The sequence below is a fragment of the Hyperoodon ampullatus genome (genome assembly GCF_949752795.1).
Source record: "Hyperoodon ampullatus genome assembly, chromosome: 14".
In the NCBI taxonomy this organism is placed as follows: Eukaryota; Metazoa; Chordata; class Mammalia; order Artiodactyla; family Ziphiidae; genus Hyperoodon; species Hyperoodon ampullatus.
In genome coordinates this window covers 3,207,185-3,228,095 of record NC_136927.1, presented here as the reverse complement: position 1 = coordinate 3,228,095, position 20,911 = coordinate 3,207,185, and the positions used below count along the sequence as shown (strand labels likewise).

At 51.1% G+C, this 20,911-nt stretch overlaps 1 protein-coding gene and 1 pseudogene across 2 annotated transcripts in view; both read right to left on the bottom strand.

Annotated features, from left to right (window-relative positions):
- Positions 1-20,911, bottom strand: part of SDK1 (sidekick cell adhesion molecule 1) — a gene marked incomplete at both ends in the record, with an annotated part of 840,970 nt that overhangs the window by 233,022 nt on the left and 587,037 nt on the right. The window contains 3 exons of the mRNA XM_079719129.1: positions 1,991-2,074; positions 10,814-11,004; positions 11,678-11,789. Coding sequence (XP_079575255.1) covers positions 1,991-2,074; positions 10,814-11,004; positions 11,678-11,789 — 387 coding nt within the window. The remainder of the gene's footprint in view (positions 1-1,990; positions 2,075-10,813; positions 11,005-11,677; positions 11,790-20,911) is intronic.
- On the bottom strand, positions 19,351-20,906 carry LOC307063158 (cytosol aminopeptidase-like; annotated as a pseudogene). Its single transcript has one exon. The product of its transcript is annotated as a cytosol aminopeptidase-like (transcript).

Below are 20,911 nucleotides of genomic sequence, written 5' to 3'. Positions count from 1 at the left end.
GATGTGATTCACGCTGAAAGGCACACCCAAATCCCTTGACTTAAGATGCTATGTAGGTATGTCTTCTTTAATAAGTAAAGTTAATGTCGTGGAATATTTCAAGAGAATGTATTCTCAGATTCTGTTCTTTGCCTAAATTATGTTGCCCGTCACTTTTCATTAAATCAGGAAATTAAAAAAAATCCATTGCAAGGTAAAAGCATAAGCAATCTATGTAAAATCTCATAATAGCAATTACATGATGTAGCTTTCATAAAGAATAACCACTTCGCATGCTGCTATAGTTGCATTATCAAAAGAAAGAAGTAAATTATATGATGGCAATGCAAGGCTGAAAGACCCGTTCAGTGTATATTTATAAGCGTGTACTTAACAAGCAGTTTACTCTGCAGATATCATGCCAGAAAAGCAACCTCTTGTCAAGAGGAGAGCCTAACACTGTCATTTATTGAAAAATAATTGTTAGTATATAGGGGAACTAGAAGTGTTTCTATTTTGGGGCAATTTAATGTCATAAAGAGAACTCTTATCCCCACAGTATTGTAGATTCTCGTTTCTAAAATATAAGCACTCTAAATATTTTGTAGCTTCACGTTCACAGAGTTGTTGGCCTTAAAAAGCTGGTGTTCACAGAGAAGAGAGAACAATGCAGCCACAATAGGGCAAAGATTTCCACTTGAAATTCACAGGACTCTTCTCATTCCCGTCTTCCCCTGCCCTGAGCCCCAGCAGCGGAGAAGAGAAGCACAGCAGGGATGGAGATGCACCCTGGGGGCTGGCGGGACTGGGAACCAGAACCACTAAGGAAATGACTCTTCTGGGCGGGGGCAGCTGTGGCAGAGGCTCAGTGGATGGGGGGAGGGGAGGAGCTTCTTGGCCGGGCGCCCCTCTCTACGCTGACCCTCTGCACTGTCCTGAGCGGCACTCCCACTCCTTCCCAGAAATGGAAAGTGACCTGCAGATCGGTGGTATCTGTTCCGAGTCCCAGGGCCTTGGCTCTCAGGGTCCAGGCCTAAGCACTGGCTTTGGAGCTGGTGCCTGTGGGTTTGGATCCCGTCTCCATCAACACGTGGCCCGAGGCAGGCTGCCTGTCCAGGGCTCAGTGAGCAAGGCCCCGGAGCCGGACCGCGGGCGGAGCTGAAGATGTCTCCTTCATTGTCCTGACTGCACCTTGAGTGCGTTACTTAGCTTTGCTTCTTAAGGGGTGTTTTCCCATGTATAGAGGGACGTAAGGATCTCCCTCTTACGCAGCTGTCCTGAAGATTCACAGAATTGTTAGGAATCCTCACCCGCCAAGCTCTTAGAAGAAAAACCCCACCCTTAAGATGAACAGGTGTTAACATTAAGGGGCCTTTTCCTTACTGGATGATCTCCAGAGGACTCGTGAAGTTTTGTTTATGAAATGGCCGCAGAGAGCCTGTCTCTGTCGGGGCGTTTAGTGTGACTACTTGCATGTTGGACACGACATGGGAACAGGGGACAACGAGGGGGGTCAAGGCTCAGGACGACAGGTAGAATTCCCTGAGTAACAAAGGAAAAGTCGACTCAAAGCTGAAAGGGTGGAAAAATAGAAGATTTCCTATCCAAGAAGTTGAAACAATCTCTCTTCTCTCGAGTGGGCGTGGTCACCAGTCCCGCTCACCCCACGGATGAGAATGAACTTCCTGCCCCAAGTCTTAGGGGTCACGTTCTTGCAGAATCAGAGCCTCTGAAGGGAGTCAAGGGGACAGGACTTCATCTCTCTCTGTTGGGACGGACAGGGTTAAGGCTTCCTTGCTGTTCCCTTGGGTAAATATTATTGTCCCTGCTTTGCAGGTTACATGCCCAGCAACTGAGTTCTACTCTACGCCAACGGCCCCGTTTCTAATCATCACAGTCCACCTGTCGCTGTCCAGAGGATGGCTCTGCCCTGGAGACGCCGTTTCTGTTCCTCCACCACGTCGCTGCTTGCCCTGTGGCTCCCGCACTCACCCATGGCTCCCGCACTCACCCATGGCTCCACACACGATGTCCACGGTTTCTTCTACTTCCACTAAAATCCGACTCTCAGGTTCCGCAGTAAAATACGGTGGCTCTTTAAACAAGAAAAAACCAAAACAGCCCGTAAGCCAAACAGGTATATTTCAGAAGACCCTTACAGCCTACAAGAGTTTGAGCTCCTTTTAAAAACTATTTTTGAAAACTTCATTAGTTACCATCGTGCACACAGACTCAGAATTCGGTGCGCAGAGGCCAAAGGCAATTTATAGTCTAAGGTTCTGGAAAGCAAATTACTACTCAGGGCAATGGCTACTTTTCAGTTTATGGGCTTGAATAATGGAATATCTTAATTCACATTTTAGAAGGGCTATCCCGTGAGGTTCATAAAGGTGTATATTCACAGCCCAGTATTTTATAGTCTAGTTTGCTTCAGTATCTAAACTAAACAACAACTCATGAAGCACGTCAAATAAAGCACCACAGACAGGCACCCGGCCTGTTTCAGGGAACAGGGCAGCCTATTAACATATTTTTTAAAGTCTTAGCAGTTCTTCTTCTCCAAAATATAGATTTAATACTTCAGTGGAATGCAAAATAATAGCTGAGAGAAGAAAGAAAATGGGCCTCTCATCCATCTTCAGTAGCAAAGGAAACCCAGCCACTTGCATATCTCCAGACTCCCTGCTCATCCGCCTGTTCAACAGCAAAAAAAGCAGTGGTTGTATTAAACAATGAATTTCCTTGGAGACTAAACTGCAATATTTTTCTCAGTTTATTCATCAGGAATTCAACGGTGGCACGGCCAAGTTCGAGGACTATTAAGGTAGTAGTGATTTCATTATCATGATAACAAAGGGCCATTGGATTCACTTTCTGTGTGATAATTTCTGGGCGCTGTCTTCCAGAGTGGCTTATTTCCACTGTAATTGTGTTGAATGTGGATACTATAGCTTGGCCTGCCTCTTGTATTGACTATATCTTTAAAACAGGGTGGGACCTAAAAGACGAAAAAGAGAAATGAAAACTTAGCATTTCAAGGAGATGATTAAGGAGACGAGGCTGAAGGTTCCTCCCTGGAAGCAGTCAGGTATCAATCCTGCAATTACCTGCGTCGCTCAAGCAGAAACAATCTGCTGAAGGAACCAATCTGGCTGAGGCCATGGCTGCAAATTCATTAGACGGAGGTAGATTCTCCACTTGGTTGTGTGTGTGTAGAGCCCAGGCTTCAAGAAATACTGCAGAGACCCCATGTGTCTTTTTCAAGCTGGTCTTCACGGCACACTCCTGCGTGCACACTCACGCGTGCACACTCCTGCATGCACACTCACGCGTGCACATTCAGCCGCGTCTCCTTCATCCATAGCAACGACAACAGCGCTGCTTATGCTCTAACTGCACAGCAGCTGCACCCTGCCAAGGCCCTGGTGTGCAGGTCATGCCCCATTTTCATCAGCAAATGCTGAAGTTGATATCTACCCCTGTGGTCTGGTTAAAGGGATGTGAGGGGAAAGGAAAAGAACTAAGTTAAAACAGCAACATCTGCTATGACGGATTACAGTTTTCCTTTCTTAAACATTTTATTTTGAGATCACTGGAGAGTCCCACGTATTTGTAAGAAAGATCCCTCGTGTCCCCTCAGCGGGGACATCTTGCAGAAACTATAGTCCAACCAAGATACTGACAGTGAAACACGTAGCCTATTGTATTCAACGTTCCCCGCCCCCCAGTCTTGGTTGTACTCGTGTGTAGGACTCAGTGCAGGTCTGTGCGTCCACACCACGGTCAAGATGCAGAGCGGGCCCACCGCCACCAGGGTCCTCCACGCTGCCCTCTGTAACCATGCCCACCCCAAGGTCCCATCCTGAACCTCTGGCAACCACGCATCTGCTCTCCATCTCTGTAATTCTGTCCTTTCAAGAACGTTATATAAATGGAATGGTGCCGTATGTAACCTTTGGAACTGGCTTTTTCCACTCAGCATACTTCCCTCGAGATTCTTCCAAGAGGAGTTGCACTTTGGTGGGAAGAATCCATACCTATAGATGCTCAACGTCTACAGGACCAGACAATTCCCGAGGCACTGATTACGGATGCTGTCTGGCACCCTGGCCGACGTCCCGGTGCTGCTGTCCCTCGCCCTGCAGCGCCCAGGTCTTCCCCAAGTGCTGGGGGGGAAGCTCCCAGGGTCAGAGACGATGGGCCCTCCTCACATGGTGACCTGAGGCTGGACCGAGCTGACTGAAGTCCTGGCTCTGGGGCTGCAGGTGCCTTAGGGACCCCCGGGCCTGCTCGGGACGACTCCTCTGCTAGTGCTGTCGTCCCCGCCTGGCCAGTTCCCTGGGGCGCCCGGCACGGGCTCACGGCTCCGTAGCCTCTGTGGCCCTGAGCTCAGAGCCGCCGGGCTCCCTGGGCGCGTCCCGCCGGGCGGCCTGCCAGAGCTGGACGAGTGCTGGCCGTCTCCTCCGCAGCCGACACCCAGGCAAGTTTCAGCGGCCAGGGAGGCCAGGTCTGCTCACTCATTTACTGATTCTCCTGCCTTTTCCGGAAAGTTTTCCAGGTGCTGAGCGCTCAGCACAGCCGTGGGGCTGCCGAAGCCCTCACAGACCCACGCGGCTTCCGACGGTAACGTCATCTCTCCCACGTCCGCACATTACCACCTCTGTCCCTGCTGACCCCGTATCCCAGCCCAGCTCAGCTGCGCCCTCAGCTACCTCCGCGTATACTTGTCTATAAGGAGAACAGTGCGGGAAAGTGCCGGGCGGATCAGCCAAGGAAGACTGAGGTGACTGGTGGGGAAAACCTGCTCTGAACGAGTCAGCCCCGCCACGGACTTTTCAACCACTTAATCTTCAACAGGCAAGTGTACATCTTAGCTAATCAGCAACAACTCTGTCTAGAAGGGGTACCCTGCCAACGCAGGCGCACACTAGACTTTTAAAGATTTATCGCAATTGCAGCCAATAAAACCGGGGACTGAAACGAACACTTTCACCTCTTTTGAAACAATATGAAGCCGTCAGGAAAACGTTCTCATCCCGTGTGACACTGGCGTGTTAAGAACAGGCCAGCCATGCAGGCTGTCCTCCACATCCCCCGGGGGCCACGGGCAGCTCCTCCAGTCAGCACAGCAAGCCTCCAGTCCCCCAACCTCAGAGCTTGAGGCAGGGGTACCTCCCAGGCAGCCCCCAAATTAGGATCCCTCAGGCTCTCCTGCCCTTGATGCTGGGCTCTGGCTCCTGCACCATCCACCCCCAACCCCGGCTCACGGCACAGCCCGGAGATGCCCCCTCTGCCGTCTGCCCTTCTCCCAGAGCGACCGTCTCGGGAAGCAACAGAGCCCGTGGTGTGCCCTTGACTTGCCACCGTCGGCCACGCTTGCGTGCCTTTGTCCACTGGGGTGGGCAGAATGCCCCCAGGACATGTCCACCCCCAATCGCCGGTACCTGTGAACATGCTACGCTACGCGGCAGGGGGGACTCTGCTGACGTGACTGAGGCCATCGATCTAAAAACGGGGAGATGATTTCAGAGCAGCTGGGCGGGCCCAGTCTCATCACAGGGACCCCTAAAGGCAGAGAACCTTCTCCAGCTGGCAGCGGGAGCGCCGGCAGGAGGGGAGGTCAGAGATCCGCAGTGTGAGGACCCGGCCTGCTGCTAGCTCTGGAGACGAAGGTGGCCATAGCCAGGGATGCCGGTTGCCTCCAGAACCTGAGAAAGATCCACCAACAGCCAGAAAGGAGACAGGCCCAGCCCCACAACTGCATGAACTGAGTTCTGCAGCCCCTGGGTGAGCCGGGAAGTGGATCCTCCCAGGGCCTCGGGAGAAGAACCCAGCCTAGCCACAGCCTTGGTTGCAGCCTTGGGAGGCCGGGAAGCGTGAGGTGACACATCTGTATTATCTTAAGCTGTCGAGCTTGTGGTCCTTTCTCACAAGAGCAACACAAAGGCCGTCACTGGTCCTGCCTCCTCCCCGCGGACCAGCCTTTCTCAAGTTGCCTCGTTGGCAAATTCAGACCGGTCTTCAAGGCCAGTCCTCGTGTTCCTTCTCCTGCAGAGGCTCCCTGCCCTCCTCGGGCTGGGTCTGCCCCACCCACGTGCCCCTTGGGACCGATGACCCACATCTGTGTGATGCGCCCACCACGCTGGAGGCTGCTTCAGGGAAGAGCGTGTCTTAGTCATCTCTGTGTTTTAGCACCTACCATCATTTCTGAGAAGACACTTAGAAACCGCCCACTGGAGAAGAGAGAGAGGAGACGCCCACAGACTTTAGGACCCTGAGACTCCTTCAGGGGTGGAGATGCATCCAACCCGTCTTCATGCCGCCCAGGCTGGTGCTCCCGCTGGGTGCCTGGCACACACTCTGCACTGGTGAATGACAGGTGGGTGAGCAGAGAAGCAGAGGACGGCGGGGGAGCCTGGAGTTGGACGGCGCATGGAAGAGTTCACACCCTGCTCCCCAGACAGAATTCCTGCTCATCTCGGGGCACCAGGAGCTGCCGATGCTGCATCCAGGAGCACATCACCCCAGGATCGTTTGAGGTTTGTCTCACACGACTTTTCCTTTTGTTTAAGGAACAGTTCTGTAATAGCTCTTTTCTGAGCTTTAATCAGTGATAAGGTGCCATACGGATAAGTCCTACAGTTGGTGATAGGATGCCGATAATGAACTTGGGTGCTTCTACTATGGGTCGTCTGTGAAAACTATAAAAAAAGACGTCTTAGGCTTTTCTTAAACCGCTGTGAGCGAGGTACCAGGCAGGTGCCCTGTAAATCTCCACGAGGAGAGGACTGTGCTCCCTGCAACATTCTCTTCTGGCCCGAATTGCTGTGAAAGCTCCTCTCCTGCCAATCCCAGGGGAGCCCCGACACCACCCCCACCCCCCGCCTTGCTGCGGGTCTAAGCACTCACTGTGGGGAACCTTAACTGCCGCGTGAAGGGACTGCCTTCCGCATAAGACCCTGGACGCCGGGACGAGCGCAGCATCGGGGGGGCCGACTCGGTAAAGACCTCTGCGTCGAGTGGAGGGAAGGAAGGAAGAGAACAAGGAAGGAAGGAAGGATGCTCAGTCTCAGCTCTAGGAGAACAACTTCTCAGTTGTGGCGCTGCTGTCAGCAGAGAGGTGTTATAGGTAACTTGTTATTTTAATAGTAGTTCAGATATTGGAGTTTCTGCATGATATATGTATAAAAAATCAGAATAGACTTGAGGTATACAGAGAAAGCTCTGCACAACTGTCATGCCCACCCACCTGAGTTTCTGAGCGGGGGGTGAAGGAGGCATCGTGCCTCGGGCAGGACACGCGTGTGCATGGCCGTGCTGTGTGTGGGACCAGATCCGTCAGTCTGGACGGGAGATGGACCCGTCGTGTTTCACTGAGGTTGAGACGTTGCAGCGTTGGTAAGAGGCATCATCGTTTTGTTTACACCCAAGAAAGAAGAAATGCTTCCGTGGGTTGTGAGACACATGCTGACTTCAGAGGCTGCAAGCGTGGAAGATGTGTCATGTCACCGCTGTAGGTAAAGCACTAAGGGTGACGTGTGTCACCGTGGAGTCCTACCAACAGCTCCCAAAGGGGCCATTTCAGTCCTTCCGTGCCCGTTACTTCATATGATCCTCACAATACGAGCCGAAATCATCTTCTGCAGTGTCCACATTTCACAGACGTGGACGCTGAGGCCCACAGAGGCCAGCAAGTGGTGCAGTGAGAACCTGGGCCCAGTCCCGTCTCCAGAGCCTGTTCCGTCACGCATGGAGCATCAGTGACCCTCTAGAGTGTCCACTCTCTGTAGGACAACAGCTGGGACAGCGTCACTCTCTGCCTGGTGAAGAGTCTGAGAGGTCACAAAGGCAAGTGGTGACGACTGAGGGAGTCCTGAGGGACACACAGATCCACAAGGCAGGTAAGGTGGGACCCAGGCGGGAAAGGCCATTCATCCTAAGCACAGGTGCTCAGGGGTCTGAAAGGCGCCGGTCCAAGTCTTGGGTGGGCCTCCCTAAGAAGCAGACCTGAGACAGGGTTCCCTGCCAGTGGTTTATTTGGGAGGTCATGGGAACACCAGCAGGCGGGCGGGAGGCCAGCTGAAAACGAGCCCGTCACCAAGGCAGCCACCCCTGTAGGTGACTGAGCTTACCCCGCTGGGAAACTCTGGAGGCCAGTGAAGACCACAGCCTCCAAATTACACCCCCACCTCAGGGGTGAGGAAGCTTGGCTGATGATCCTCCGGTCCCTGTGGTGCTGGACTAACGCACGCCGGGGGGTGTGGGTGCCAGCACTTCCAACCTGCCCCATGGCGGGTGCCCTGGCCTCACCCAGGGGCAGCCCTGGCTCCAGCGGCCAGAGAACACAGTCAGGAGATGGGCCCTGAGGCGTCTGTCTCATCACGTGGGGTGTGCAGTGTGTGGGCAGGTAAGGAAACAAGCGGTGAAGCAACAGCCACAGACTCCCCGCAGGGCAGGTGGAGGGGACCGTGGACCGCCAAGCCCAGGAGGCCGCTTGTCCCACTGGGTGGAGAGTCGCGTGTGCAACGCCGTCTGCAGTCAGACCCGAGTTCCTGTTTAAACCTCAGAAATTAAGCAACGCAGCAGAGGAGTTGACAGGTGGGCTGAACAGCCTGTCTTGTCTCATCAGTAAGAAACAGGAGTAAGTGGAAGCCAGTCTGTGTCTGCTTTTTTTCATCTGCACGTTCATATCGATAGTTCGCCGTTCCACCAGTGACAGGGCCGTGGAACCGGGACCAGGGTTTCCTGGGGATCCCTCCCTCCGCGATCGCTGGGCTCGGGGCTATAATCTCCCAAATCACTCTGAATTGACAGAGGCTCCTGAGGGCTTTCCCAGGATGATTCAACCACAAAATCCTACCTGTCACAGCAAATTCTTATGAATAAAGGGGATTTAAATGAACATCTTAAAGGTACACGAGTGTGTCCGTATACCTTTAAAAGCCAGAACACGGAGAGATGGCAACTCAGGAGAATACAGAAACAATCTGCTCTGGAATCCAGATGGAAGTGCAAAACCCAAGTTCACGTGACAGATTTAAAAATTATTTTTTTCAATAAATTTATTTATTTATTTTTGGCTGCATTGGGTCTTCGTTGCTGCACGTGGGCTTTTCTCTAGTTGAGGCGAGCAGCGTCTACTCTTCGTTGTGGTGCACAGGCCTTCTCATTGTGGTGCCTTGCAGAGCATGGGCTCTAGGCGTGCAGGCTTCAGTAGTTGTGGCACGCGGGCTCAGTAGTTGTGGCTCACGGGCTCTAGAGCACAGGCTCAGTAGCTGTGGCACACGGGCTTAGTTGCTCCGCGGCATGTGGGACCTTCCCAGCCCAGGGCTTGAACCCGTGTCCCCTGCATTGGCAGCTGTATTCTTAACCACTGTGCTACCAGGGAAGCCCTTAAATATTTTAAAAAGGGAATTATAATGGAAACAAACGTTCTGGTTTACAGGGAGATAAATTTCTTCTCTTGCTTAAATTACCTTGAAATGTTTTAACACGATATAGTCCTGTCTGCTGGAGATTTACACGTTTACAATTTTAATTTGGGTTCAATCTATAATGCGCTGTGCTCATGTAGCTGTAGATCACCCCCGACAGAAAGGTCCTCGCCGGGAGTGGGGATGGGGCGTTGACATCTTTAAAGCGTGGATGAGGAAGGGAGCACAGAACCAGCTCAGATCCCTACTGGAGAATCAGCAATGATTTGTGACTCAAAACCTGCCTTCTCTGACGCTTTTAAAATTCGTGCAAATCTTTCAGAGGGGCTGACAGGTTTGCATCACGTGAGTTTGGCAGTCATTTTCAGGCCACAGAGCCATTTCCTAATGATTTAAAGGAATGTGACACACTCAAGGCAAACTGCCTTTTATGCAGCATTTCTTCACACTCTTGCTAATTTTTTATGAAAACACAAGCTTTTATTTTCCCTTAGTTTGAAAAGTGGCAAACTGCAAAATACGTTACGTGAGGGGCGATTGCCCTCAAAGGGCTTTCTGCTTACGTGATCCTTCCTGTTCTCCATCTGCCTTGTTTGGATTGAGAGGAGAGACGCAGAGATTCTCCCACCTGGAGTGGACCCCGAAGGCACCTCTTATCAGCAGTGGCCACTAGACGGGTCACTGCGACAGTGACCACAGCCGCTGCAGAGGCCTAAACATATTATAGGAGCTGAAGAGACGAGAGAAATAAAGGGCTTTGCCTCACAATTTAATGTAATCTTATCATAATCTGAAAATAGACTGAGGATTCCCTTAGTCTGTGTACAATGCACCTTCCTAAACATCGAGGTTTCCCAGCATTTAGAGCAGCTCAAATGTGCCTAATTTTGTCTCCCTTCTCCCTGGTTTAAGAATAACACATGATTCTAGGAAGCCTCTCTGTTCTCACTTGCTAATTTAACAAAAGGTAACACCCAAGACTTTCTGACTTTCTTCTGGGTCAAAAAATAAAAAATAATGGTCATAGATTAATCTCTGAACATTGATCGTAATGGCCAAATAAGAGTTATAGAAAAGCCTCATGGCAGCAAGGCCAGCACAGGGAGGTGATAAACATGCCAAGGATTTCGACACTCCGTTTCCCAAGCTTTACGATTGGAAGTTTTCAGAAGGACGTTTCTTGGGAGTATTCAGAACATCAGCTCTTCGGACTTAACGCATTGATATTCTTGGGAAAGAAGAATAGGCTGAATCTGGGAGATAAACTCAACTTCACTTCCATGTGCTGAGTTAAAAACAGTCGGTGGAACACAGGTGTTAGCTACGTTGTTCCCGTGGCCTGGGGTGTGCCACCACTCTGCGAGGATACCGATGCCACCGCTTCCCAGTCTGAGTCTTACCTATGATAGAAAGGAAGGCTTTGGCTCTGGCGGGCTCGAAAGCGCTCCCTGGCAGCGCTGCCTCGCAGGTGTACTCCCCGATGTCCGAGGAGGTCGGCGTGCTGATGGTGAGGCGTCTCCCGAAGCTGTGGAGCCCACGGGTGACCCTCACCCCGTTTCTCTTCCAGGTCACACTCAGCTCCTCGACGGGCCTGGGAGAACGAAGGGCTTTAGTGACAGTTAAGTGTGGATCATGTAGATGGCAGTAATAACCATTCTACCAGGAGGTATGGTGGGTTGAACAGTGGACATTTAAAACTCAATCCAGATATTACCCTACTCTCTTAAGGCACGCGTCAGCGACACAGTCTGCTCAAGGGCTATTGAGCAAGGATAGCTAATTGCAGCAGCAATGGACCATAAGTGCTAATGATTCCATTTGCTCAGGAAAAGAATGTTTAAAACAAATACTGCTAGGGGACGCGCTGCACGGGAGGCGTGATCACAGGGACCCCATTCTGGAGCGACCACTGATGGGGCTGAGAACACCTACGACGACAGAGGAGAAGAGAATTAACTCTTCCCTTTGCACCCGAAGGAGAGCAAAGCTTGTCTCTGCTCCTCAGCCAGAATCTAAGAAGAGACCCTCTACCACGACCCAGAGCTAAAGTGAAAAACGCTGCTTTCCAATATAAATATTACATTCCATGTAAATACTGCAGAACAAGGCCCGGGAAAGGTCAGCACACCCACGTCCTATCTTCCCAAACGCACTGTGCCCAGAGCCCAGCTGGATGAACAAGACCACCATTGCTGGGAGAGCCAGCCACACGCAGGAGGTGTTGTCATGGGTTGTTACTCCCCGTGTGAGGGACTGGCACTCACCTGGCATTGGCTATGCATTCCAAGGTAGTCTCACCGGACCCGGCCACCACGCTTCTGTTGCTCGGGGGGATCACGATGACGGGGGCCACGGCTTCAGGCGTGCCAACTTCTCCTGTGGCAGAGAAAGCAGAAGCCCATGGAACTCTCTCAAGTACAGAAGGGGTGAGGATTGGAACGTGACACGAGAGTCTTGTCAAGCTGCTCCGACAGGATGCCCAGCACCTCGGGACCCGACCCCAGCCCTCGAGGGGCACTCGGTGTGGTCCTGGTCCGTAAACACGTGTCCCGCCCAGGAACCACGGGGTCAGAGACCTCCTGCTGCCTCTCCACACATCGTGCCCATAAAGGGCTTCAGACTGTCGTGCATTTTCTAAAATGGTTGCTGACTTTATTTATCAATTTTAGACTTTGCTGATTGAGTTACCTGGTCTACCCACTATTTTCAAATCCGTTCACTTCCATAAATATTTCATGCATCAGGCCCTCTGCTGGGCACGCGTGTGTTTGGAAAGCGGCTGCTCTCTGACTTGGGCCCGAACACTGTCCCGGAGCAAAGACATCCCATGAACCAAGCGCTCGGTTCTGTGCGTGCATGTTTAATCCCTTCTCTCTGAAAAGTAAATATTCCGACTCCATCTCTGTTGTGTGAGTATCAAACTATAAATAATTTAGCTCATACCTCTGGTGACAAGGGAGAAAAAAAACACGAGATGTTTTGCCACTTTTCTCTCAAATACAAGTAATGTCAAAATTAAACTACGTGCACATTACTACTATTTATTTAGGGAAAATGAAGACTGATCACACATTTCGAGAACAGGTCTTTCAATAAAGGGTGGAGATGGAAGAGGCTGGAAATAAAAATAAATTGACATCACAGCAAATGCCCAATGCTTCCTGGAGGACCTCATGCTGCAGAGACCCGCCACCAGTGCGAGCAGCTGAGGAGAACCGTGGAAGGTTCCAGCTGCTGGCAATGCGGTCAGGGCATCGAGAGAGAACAGAGGGAGAAAAGAGGACTGGCCTCTAGTCAATTTCCCACAGCTCTGAGTCCGGCTTTCACTGCCTAAGCAGTATGAGATTCTGGAATTAAAGGTTCATGTGAATTAAAAAAAAAAAAAAAAGCTTGAGGCGGGCAGAGTCAACAAATCAATTTTTTAACCCTATGTAGCGACTAGTTACTGCGAGGCCGTTTCAGGCCCTCGGGGCTCCTGGCAAGCGCTGGGCAGCCTTCCCCTCCCCACGCCCGGCAGGGCCTCCCGGGGACCTTCCCAACCCCCGACACCCTCGGCTTGTGCGACTGGGCATCGTGGGGCTGGTTATCAGACCTCCGAGGATGCCGGAGCACAGACACGTTCGTGACAAAGGCTGAAGGCCTGCCTGTCATCTGTGAAAAGTCGCTGATGAGGAGAAATGACCTGAGCTGCTAATATTTGCAAACAGTCATGTGAAGTGAAGGAAGGCAGCGGGGCGCGCAGAGGTCGCAGAGCAAGGTGCTAATTTGGCATGAATCAGCGCTCCGCCTGGCGCCGGAGAGGAAGCCCGAGCTCAGCACTCGTCGCCGCCCGGAGGCCAGACCCCCCGGCGGGCGGCTCAGCCTCGCCTGTGCGCTGACCCCGAGAGACCCGCACGCGACAGACAGGTCAGCGCCAGGCCCGAGTTCACAGCCCCGGGGACGAGCGAACGGGAGGATGCACGTGCTGCTCCGCGGTGATTCCAGCCGCCCCCAGGAAAGAGGAAGTCGTTCGTAATTGTGATTCACACGGAACAGCAACTTCTGTCTGTATTGCTCTCGTGGCCCAGATCATTACATGATTTCAAGGATCCTCACCCATGGCGGGTCGACAGGACAAGTGGAGCGAGCAGCTCGACTCGGGGCTGGTAAATGTCAGCCTGCCCTCAAACCCGACTACGTTGTTCTTTCTGGTGATGCGTGAGTCACACGTGACACTTGGAGAAGTAGGTCTGAGAGATGCAGATAAAATGTGACGGTTCCTAAAACGTGCATTTCTAACACACACGCAAGGTACACACATGCCGGCAAAGTGACCTTGAGTTATGGAAACGACAACAGGAAGATCAAAGCAAGGTCTTGTGGTTGAGCAGTCTGTGCGTTTTCTACCAAAACTTAACATTTCAGTGAACTTTTACGTAAGCTCCCGGAATCCACATCTCTCGGTAGCAAGGACAGTGCTGGTTGTAGCACACGATGCTGGCACACTTTCTTCATTAAAAATATATTTTTTTTAAATTTCAGTCAAATTCGTATGAGCACGTGGATTAAAAAGAACAGCAAAGAGAGGCTTAAAACGAAATCTGACAACCCACCCCCTCCCCCAAATGTGACTTTTAACTTGTCAGTGGGCAACTTTGCTTCAATCAGGCGGGAAGCTCAGTGGTGTCCCGAAGGGACCCTGAACCCCAGAGTGCAGAGCTCTTTCCTCTGGGGCCATTCATTCTCAGACGGGGTGGGGGGAGGGGGTCCTTACCTGTCTGTCTGTCTCTCTGTCTACTCGCCTTAGCTGCCAAGTACTCTACAGTGGGAGGGAGGAAGCAGACTGTCCCAGACGCAAACCATTAACCACCCCGGCTCTAGCTCTGGGTCATAACTAGTCCCACGGTGGCCAAGTCCGCTCCCCAAGCCGAGACCTCCTCCGCCCACCCCCATGGTCATCATGCCTCCATCCAGACCCTTGTTTCATTTCAGTCACTAACAGCGCCTCTTGTCCTGTGGACCTCAGTCTCTTCTTCCTGTACTGCATTTTAGTGGGTTTTTACTTCTTTTTTAAGTGAGAGGAGGTCATGGATGTGCATTTTTAACCTGCCAAGCTGACTTTTCTACCAATTTTTTTCCCACGTTCAATTTTTAGAAGAAAAATGCAAAGAAGACTATCTGGGCATTTTTAAAAGAATAAAACGATATCTTCATTTCTGGTACTCTCACGGTGTCTAAGATATAATAAGCACTCAACAAATACTCAATGATTGGTTAATTTTTCATAAATATTCTACAATAATGAGCCACTACTACCACCACCAGGAAAATTACCCTCTCCTTCAGGGTTCCGCATTAAAAAACATTTTTAAAATACCATATGCCAATGTATTAAGAATTATTTCTAAGAACGAAAACAAAATGGGAAGCCGGAGGGAAACCGTACTTCACCAGGTTCCCACACAGCTGCTCAACATTCTGTTATGCGTTTACATTTACAACTGTTGCCCAATTTAATCTAACAACAAGCTATTAAGATAGCTATTAGCATCCCCCTTTTATGGATGAGAAAACTGAGCCCCAAAGTCACATGACTAAACATGGTAGAGAATGGGTTTTAAATAGAGGAATGTCTTCATCCAAAGTTCATAATCTTTCTTTTATATAACGATGTTTCCTCCTAATGAAAACTTTGGTTGTGCTCAGTTAACCAAAAATTAAATTAACTAGAACACTCCTTCCCCCGAGCATTTCCTTAATTGAGACTTTACTGTAGCGTTTTCAACTGAGCATTTCCCAGGTTGGTTTAGGTGGTTGGGAGGTGCAGACATCGAAGCAAAAGAGGATTTCTGCCGAGGTCAGCAACAGTGGGTGCTAGGTAGCTTCAAAGGCAGAAAGGCGAATGCTTTGTAGTTATGGGAAGAAAGGCTCCCCGCAGAGGGAAATGGGGTCTACTCCTAGTCAGTTTCTCCCACATGAACCCCTTAATCACTGGAGAGGCTGAGTAGAGAGGAGCTGTCCAGGTTGCATTTAATTAAAAAGTACATTTAAAGAATATCAAGTCTCTCAGACAGAAAAAAAAAAAAAAGTTCAAAGTCTACCAGAACTGCTAAGCTGTGGAATTACTGCAGATAAAGCAGGATGAATGGCACACAGCCTGCTTCCCTGCAATCAAGACAGTGCCTGTGGTGGGCAAGAAGCGTATAAAGGGCAAGTCACATGGACCCAGGGTCAGGAGCACAGGGAGAGGCGGGAGGTGGTGACCGAGACCTGGAAGGAAGGAACCAGCCCCGCGGACATCTGGGTGCAGAGTCAGAGAGTCAAACTCTGGAGACAGAGGTGGGCAAAGGAGGCCACAGGAGCTCAGCCAAGTGACGGCAGGAGCCTGGGGGTTGGGAGGAAGAGAACTGAATTTAGAATCCAGTGGAGATACCCTGGGGCTCCCAGCGGGAAGCAAGTTACTCAGCTTCTCCGAGCCTTACCTTCCTGATTTGTAAAATGATGCCCGTTTCACGGGGCCACTAAAAACAGGAGTATACATTTGACACTCTCACTTTCGACATATGTTTGTATGTGTACACGATGCACATCCGACAGCGTGTGGCACACAGGACGTGCTTCGGAACTCGAGGCCGTGGCACCACGGTGAAGGGGAGACCGAGGCCCTCGGTCCCTGCTCTGCCCCAGGGTTTCCCGTCTCTCTGCCAGGATGGCCTCCCCGCAGACGCTCTGAAGGCCTGTGCGCCCTGGATGTGAGGCTGCGGGGGGCTGGACCTCGAGGGAAGGCCCGCAGCCCTGCTCGTGGCCTGGGAGGAGCGAGCCCGCCTGCAGGCTTGGGGCCCACATGTCCCCACACGCCTCCTCAGGAAGGTCTCCACAGCTCATTCAAAACACAGCCCCTTTCTTTCAAAAAAAGAGCCTATGCCCTGAAAGTGGAATTTTCCAGAACATCTGAGAAAGTAAATCCCTTGCTTGGGCTTCCTCTGTCAGAACCGTCATCTTGCCCGTCCTGCTTCCTAGGCGAGCGCTACCGGCCACGCGCCTCAGGGGATCTTCGCGGCCAAACCGGCGCGGAGCCGGGTGTCGCCCTGGCCGCCCAGAAAATAACGAGTTCAAAGGCCACCTCCACCGGCAGATGCTGAGGCACATCTGCCCGGAGACACACAAACGTGCAAGACGAGCCAGCCACACGGGCACACGTATTCAACCAGAGGCGATCCCGTTCCGGGAAAGATGGGGCGACGACAAAGGCCACGGCCCCCAAGACTCCAAAGAACCTCGGCTCTCCAGTTCCTGGTGGGTCCAGATCTACAGGGTTCTCACCTAGGTCAAAAGAGGGTCCCGTCCAGAAGCAGCAGCTAACGGGGCCTCCAGGACCTTTCGAAACCTCCAAATCTTACTGCTCCAAAACAAGTGGTCTAAAACTTGTAGGAACAAAAGAGAAAAACAAGGTTGAGAACACACACGGGAGTAAAAGGCCTTAGGAAAGCTCTGAGTGCTGAGCTACAGGTTCCTCGGTGTTTTTTGAAAGCTTTCTTCGACATCCAATAATGAAAATATTTATTGGTTGCGTTGACCAGATGACATAACAATTACAGACATGCTTTAAAATGCAGGCAACTGGCTATCTGGGTGGAGCGAGAAGTGACCCGTCTAGAGCCAGGGCCCTGGGTGCCGGGCTCCTCTGGCACCTTTGGGGCCAGCTCTCATCTCACTGCAGTGTCCCGATTCGCAGGGAGATCTGTCCACCTTCTGGAATAAGGAGGAGCGGGTGTGTTATTCATCTTTGCACGAAGCAAAGTGCCTGGGCTGTAAGAGCCCTTCTGTGCGCGCTTGTTGAAGGAAGAATTAAGTCGTGTCCAAACAGAGCACGGCTGGTCATTATCATCAGCTCTTTATCGCTGCAGGATGATAACCACCGTAGCAAAAGTACCTCTTATTTCCAGGCACCGCGTGAGCGTGGGGAATACAAGAGCTAACGGCACGGGGTCAGAGGTCAGCGACGTCAAGGAGGTCTGGGTTTAGCAGAGGAAGAGAGTCACGTCAGAAGAACAAGCAGCTGGTGGTGGGGTCAGGAGGGCCGAGGGGAGGGACGCGGCAGGGTGCAGGGTAGGGAGCGCTGCGAGACTGATTCTTCCAGGGGAACTAGGAAGGGCTTGAGCCCGGCCCGTGGAAGATGGACAGTATTCACCAGGCAGAGGAGGGAAGGAAAGGCATTCCAGGAACAGGAAAAAAAAGAAAGTGGAAACCGAGTTGGCTTGTTTGGAAAACTGTCAAGTGGTTCTCGAAGGCTGAGGGGAAACTGGGGCCTGGGGGTGACCCCAGAGGAGGCTGTCAGGGGAGGGGGGCCATGCTACCACGTTTGGACTTTATCCAGTAGGGAATGGAGAGCCACTGAAGGCCCTTGAGGAGGAAAGTGGTGACGGAGACCGTGCGGGGCTGTGGCGGGCGTCGGGGAAGAAGAGGGGCCGACGGCAGCTGGGTGTGCGCACAGAAGCTCTCCCGGCTTCTGGCTCGAGTGGTTTGGGTGGATGGCAGAGCAGCTCGTAAGAGTGAAAGCTCAGGAGCAAGAACGGGTTGGGGTGATGATGTGGGCGTGTGAAGCTGGCGGACAAGGAGGCCTGGGGGTGTCCACGTGGGCAGGGGCACTGGCCGGTTGGCGGCACGGGAGCTCGGGGATGAGCACGGAAGACAGGACTTGGAGGGGCCCCCGGGCGACTGAGTCTTAAAGGGCAGCCGCAGGAAGTGCACATGGACGGGTTAACTGGCGGTTGGGGCAGTGGAAGAAGGAGGAGAAAGACGTGATGACAGTAAGGAAAGGGAGGCTGTTCCTTCCAAATGAACGGGAGTTCTCACGCGGACAATCAAGGCTGCTTCTGCTCAGTTTTTGAAGATGAATCTTTGAGCTTCCCTCCTAGGACAATTACTAAGGAAGGCGGAGCTACATATAAGTAAAAATCCTGACCTTCCCCAAGAAGCGTTTCACTGTGCCACAGAGCACACTAATAGACACTGCAGAGCTCGAGCCACTCTTTTGTTCAGTTCTGTAGCTCAGCTTCTGCAAACAGGCTGCCTAGGGCCATTCTCAACCGCTTTCTGGCAATAAAAAACACAATTTAATTGGTCAGTCTCTGATGATTCTTGACCTTGTTCCATGCACAGCAAGGTACATTCGTGCCCTTTTGGGGGATGGGTGAAAACAGCTCCAAGACATTTTATTTAAAGAAAATCAAGTGGCTTTTCTTTTCTTTCTTTTTTTTTTAAATAAATAAATTTTTTTAAAAAAGAAGAAGAAAGCTCTACTGCTTTCTGCTCTCCCACTTATTAGCGTGGTGACATCGTTGGCATGTTACTAACCTCAAAATGTGCCTCATTTTCCTCATCTGTAACGTGGGGATAATGGTACCGCCTCACCTACTCAAACTCATCACTGAGTGCCCCAAAGTGATTATTAACATTGAGACCCAACTTAATTACTTAGTTCATATAACACAGCCAGAAGAGACAAGTTATATTATAGCATCACCGGGTTCATAATAATATATAAGTAAATATCAGAGCCACACCAGGGAGCACAAAAAGTTAGATTCATCGTTTCTGACAACTGCATAGCGACTTTTAGTTTGTTCATTATTCCCGGCATCACAAATCTGAAATACAATTTTGCTCCTCAATTACAAGCAAATACTCTGAAAAGTGATTAGGTAGCTTTTTAAAAAATCATCATTATTCATTTAAGATAGAATATCTTAAAAATCTTTGCCAAGCAAGATATTAGCTTTACCTTTATAAATCTCTGCATAAAATGAAAAACAAATGAAGGCATACAAATTTCATTTTGTTCTGTTTTTAAATACCGTCCTTTGTTTCCCTTAAAAGATTTTTATCTATTCATTCAAAAGTATTCTGAAGCTCTACTGCCCGTTTAAGACAGAATGAAAGTTTTAGAGCATCTGAACTAAGCACTGTCTTGACTGAACCGAAGCAGGAACTCGATCAGGGCCCTCCTGGGCCTCCCAGCCATGCCTTTGCACAGATAAGGAACCTCATCTTTGTTGGTCATCACGCCTGCTATGTCTAAATGCACCCACTTAGGAGAGTCACAACTTCTTTCCGAAATGCTGCAGCCGTGCATGCCCCTGCAGATCTGTATTTTCCAATGTTATTAACATCAGCAAGTTGGCAACCTACAATCTGTGTTGTGTAACGTTCAAAGAGAGGCATCCTCCAGACACGGTCTCCCGTTTCAATGCTGGCCTCAAATAGTTTGTTCCACAGCCAGGAAGAATTGGTAAAGACCCCAGTGGCACCGGACCCCAAAGCTGCATCCATGGCACCTGTCAGGGTGGCGGCACTGCTGATGACCTTTGGGTTAAAAGTGTGCGCGGAGCGGAGTACATGGGCCAGGACGAGTCTCCCCTCAGCATCAGTGTCACACACGGTACGGCCTTCCCGTTCTTGGCTCAAACAACATCCCCAGGCTTGCTGGCCTTCCCGCTGGGCATGTTTTCACAAAGAGAGGCCAAACCTACAATGCTGATGGGGCAGGTCGAGCTCGGCAGCAGACACGATGGCTGAACAGATAGTGGCGGCTCCTCCCATGTTGGCCCTCATGAGGCCCATGTCTGCAGCAAACTTGATGGAGATGCCACCACTGTCAAAGGTAATAATCTCCTTCCCAACAAACACCAAGGGAGGTTCACTTGCATTGCGGCTGCCTTTGTAGTGAATTTCCGGGAAGACTGGAGGCTCTTCGGACCCTTTGGCCACATGGAGGAATGATCCCATTTACTGTTCCTCAATCCAAGGCTTGGGTCTGATGTGGACGTCTGTTTTACTACTAGCACTTTTGAGATTCTTCTCAGTAATTCTGGAAAATCTGGTTGGTGTCCTCTCATTGGCGGGCGTCTCCATCAAGTGGCACGCCAGGTCCTGCCCAGAAGCAAAGAGGACTCCCCTTTGCAGGCCTCCTGATACCCACTTCCATGAAGCTTCACTGACACGGCCACCTTCTTTTTTTGCTTCAGATCGTCATACTCATAGAGCCCAAGCACCACGCCTTGTGCATGGGCGTCTCCGCAGGGGTCCACCTCCACGGACGGGATCTCCGGGTCCTGAACCTGTCTGCACCCTGCTGCAACAGCGGCTCTGATGTTTTCTTTGCCTTCGTGCCAGTTTTCCTGTTCGTCAACTCCGGCTGTCTTTTTGCCGAGGCCAACCACCACCATGCGGGAGAAGTCCTCATGCAGACCATAAAAGCTTTGGGTTTTGCCTTCCTTCAGGGGTGGTCCAGATATGTTCAAGATTTCTCTCAGCTTTCCAGACACCCATTTATTAAAATTCTCTCCTGCGCTTGTAAACTGGGGCACGTCATCTTCTTTTTCTTTGCCACAGATTCCTAAAACAAGGCCCTTCGTCTCGCCTGCGGCGGCTGGACCGGGTCCCCAGAAGCGCTTCCTGCTCAGCTGTCGGACAGGCAACTCTCACGGCAGCCAGAAGAGGCAGCAAGAACATCCTTT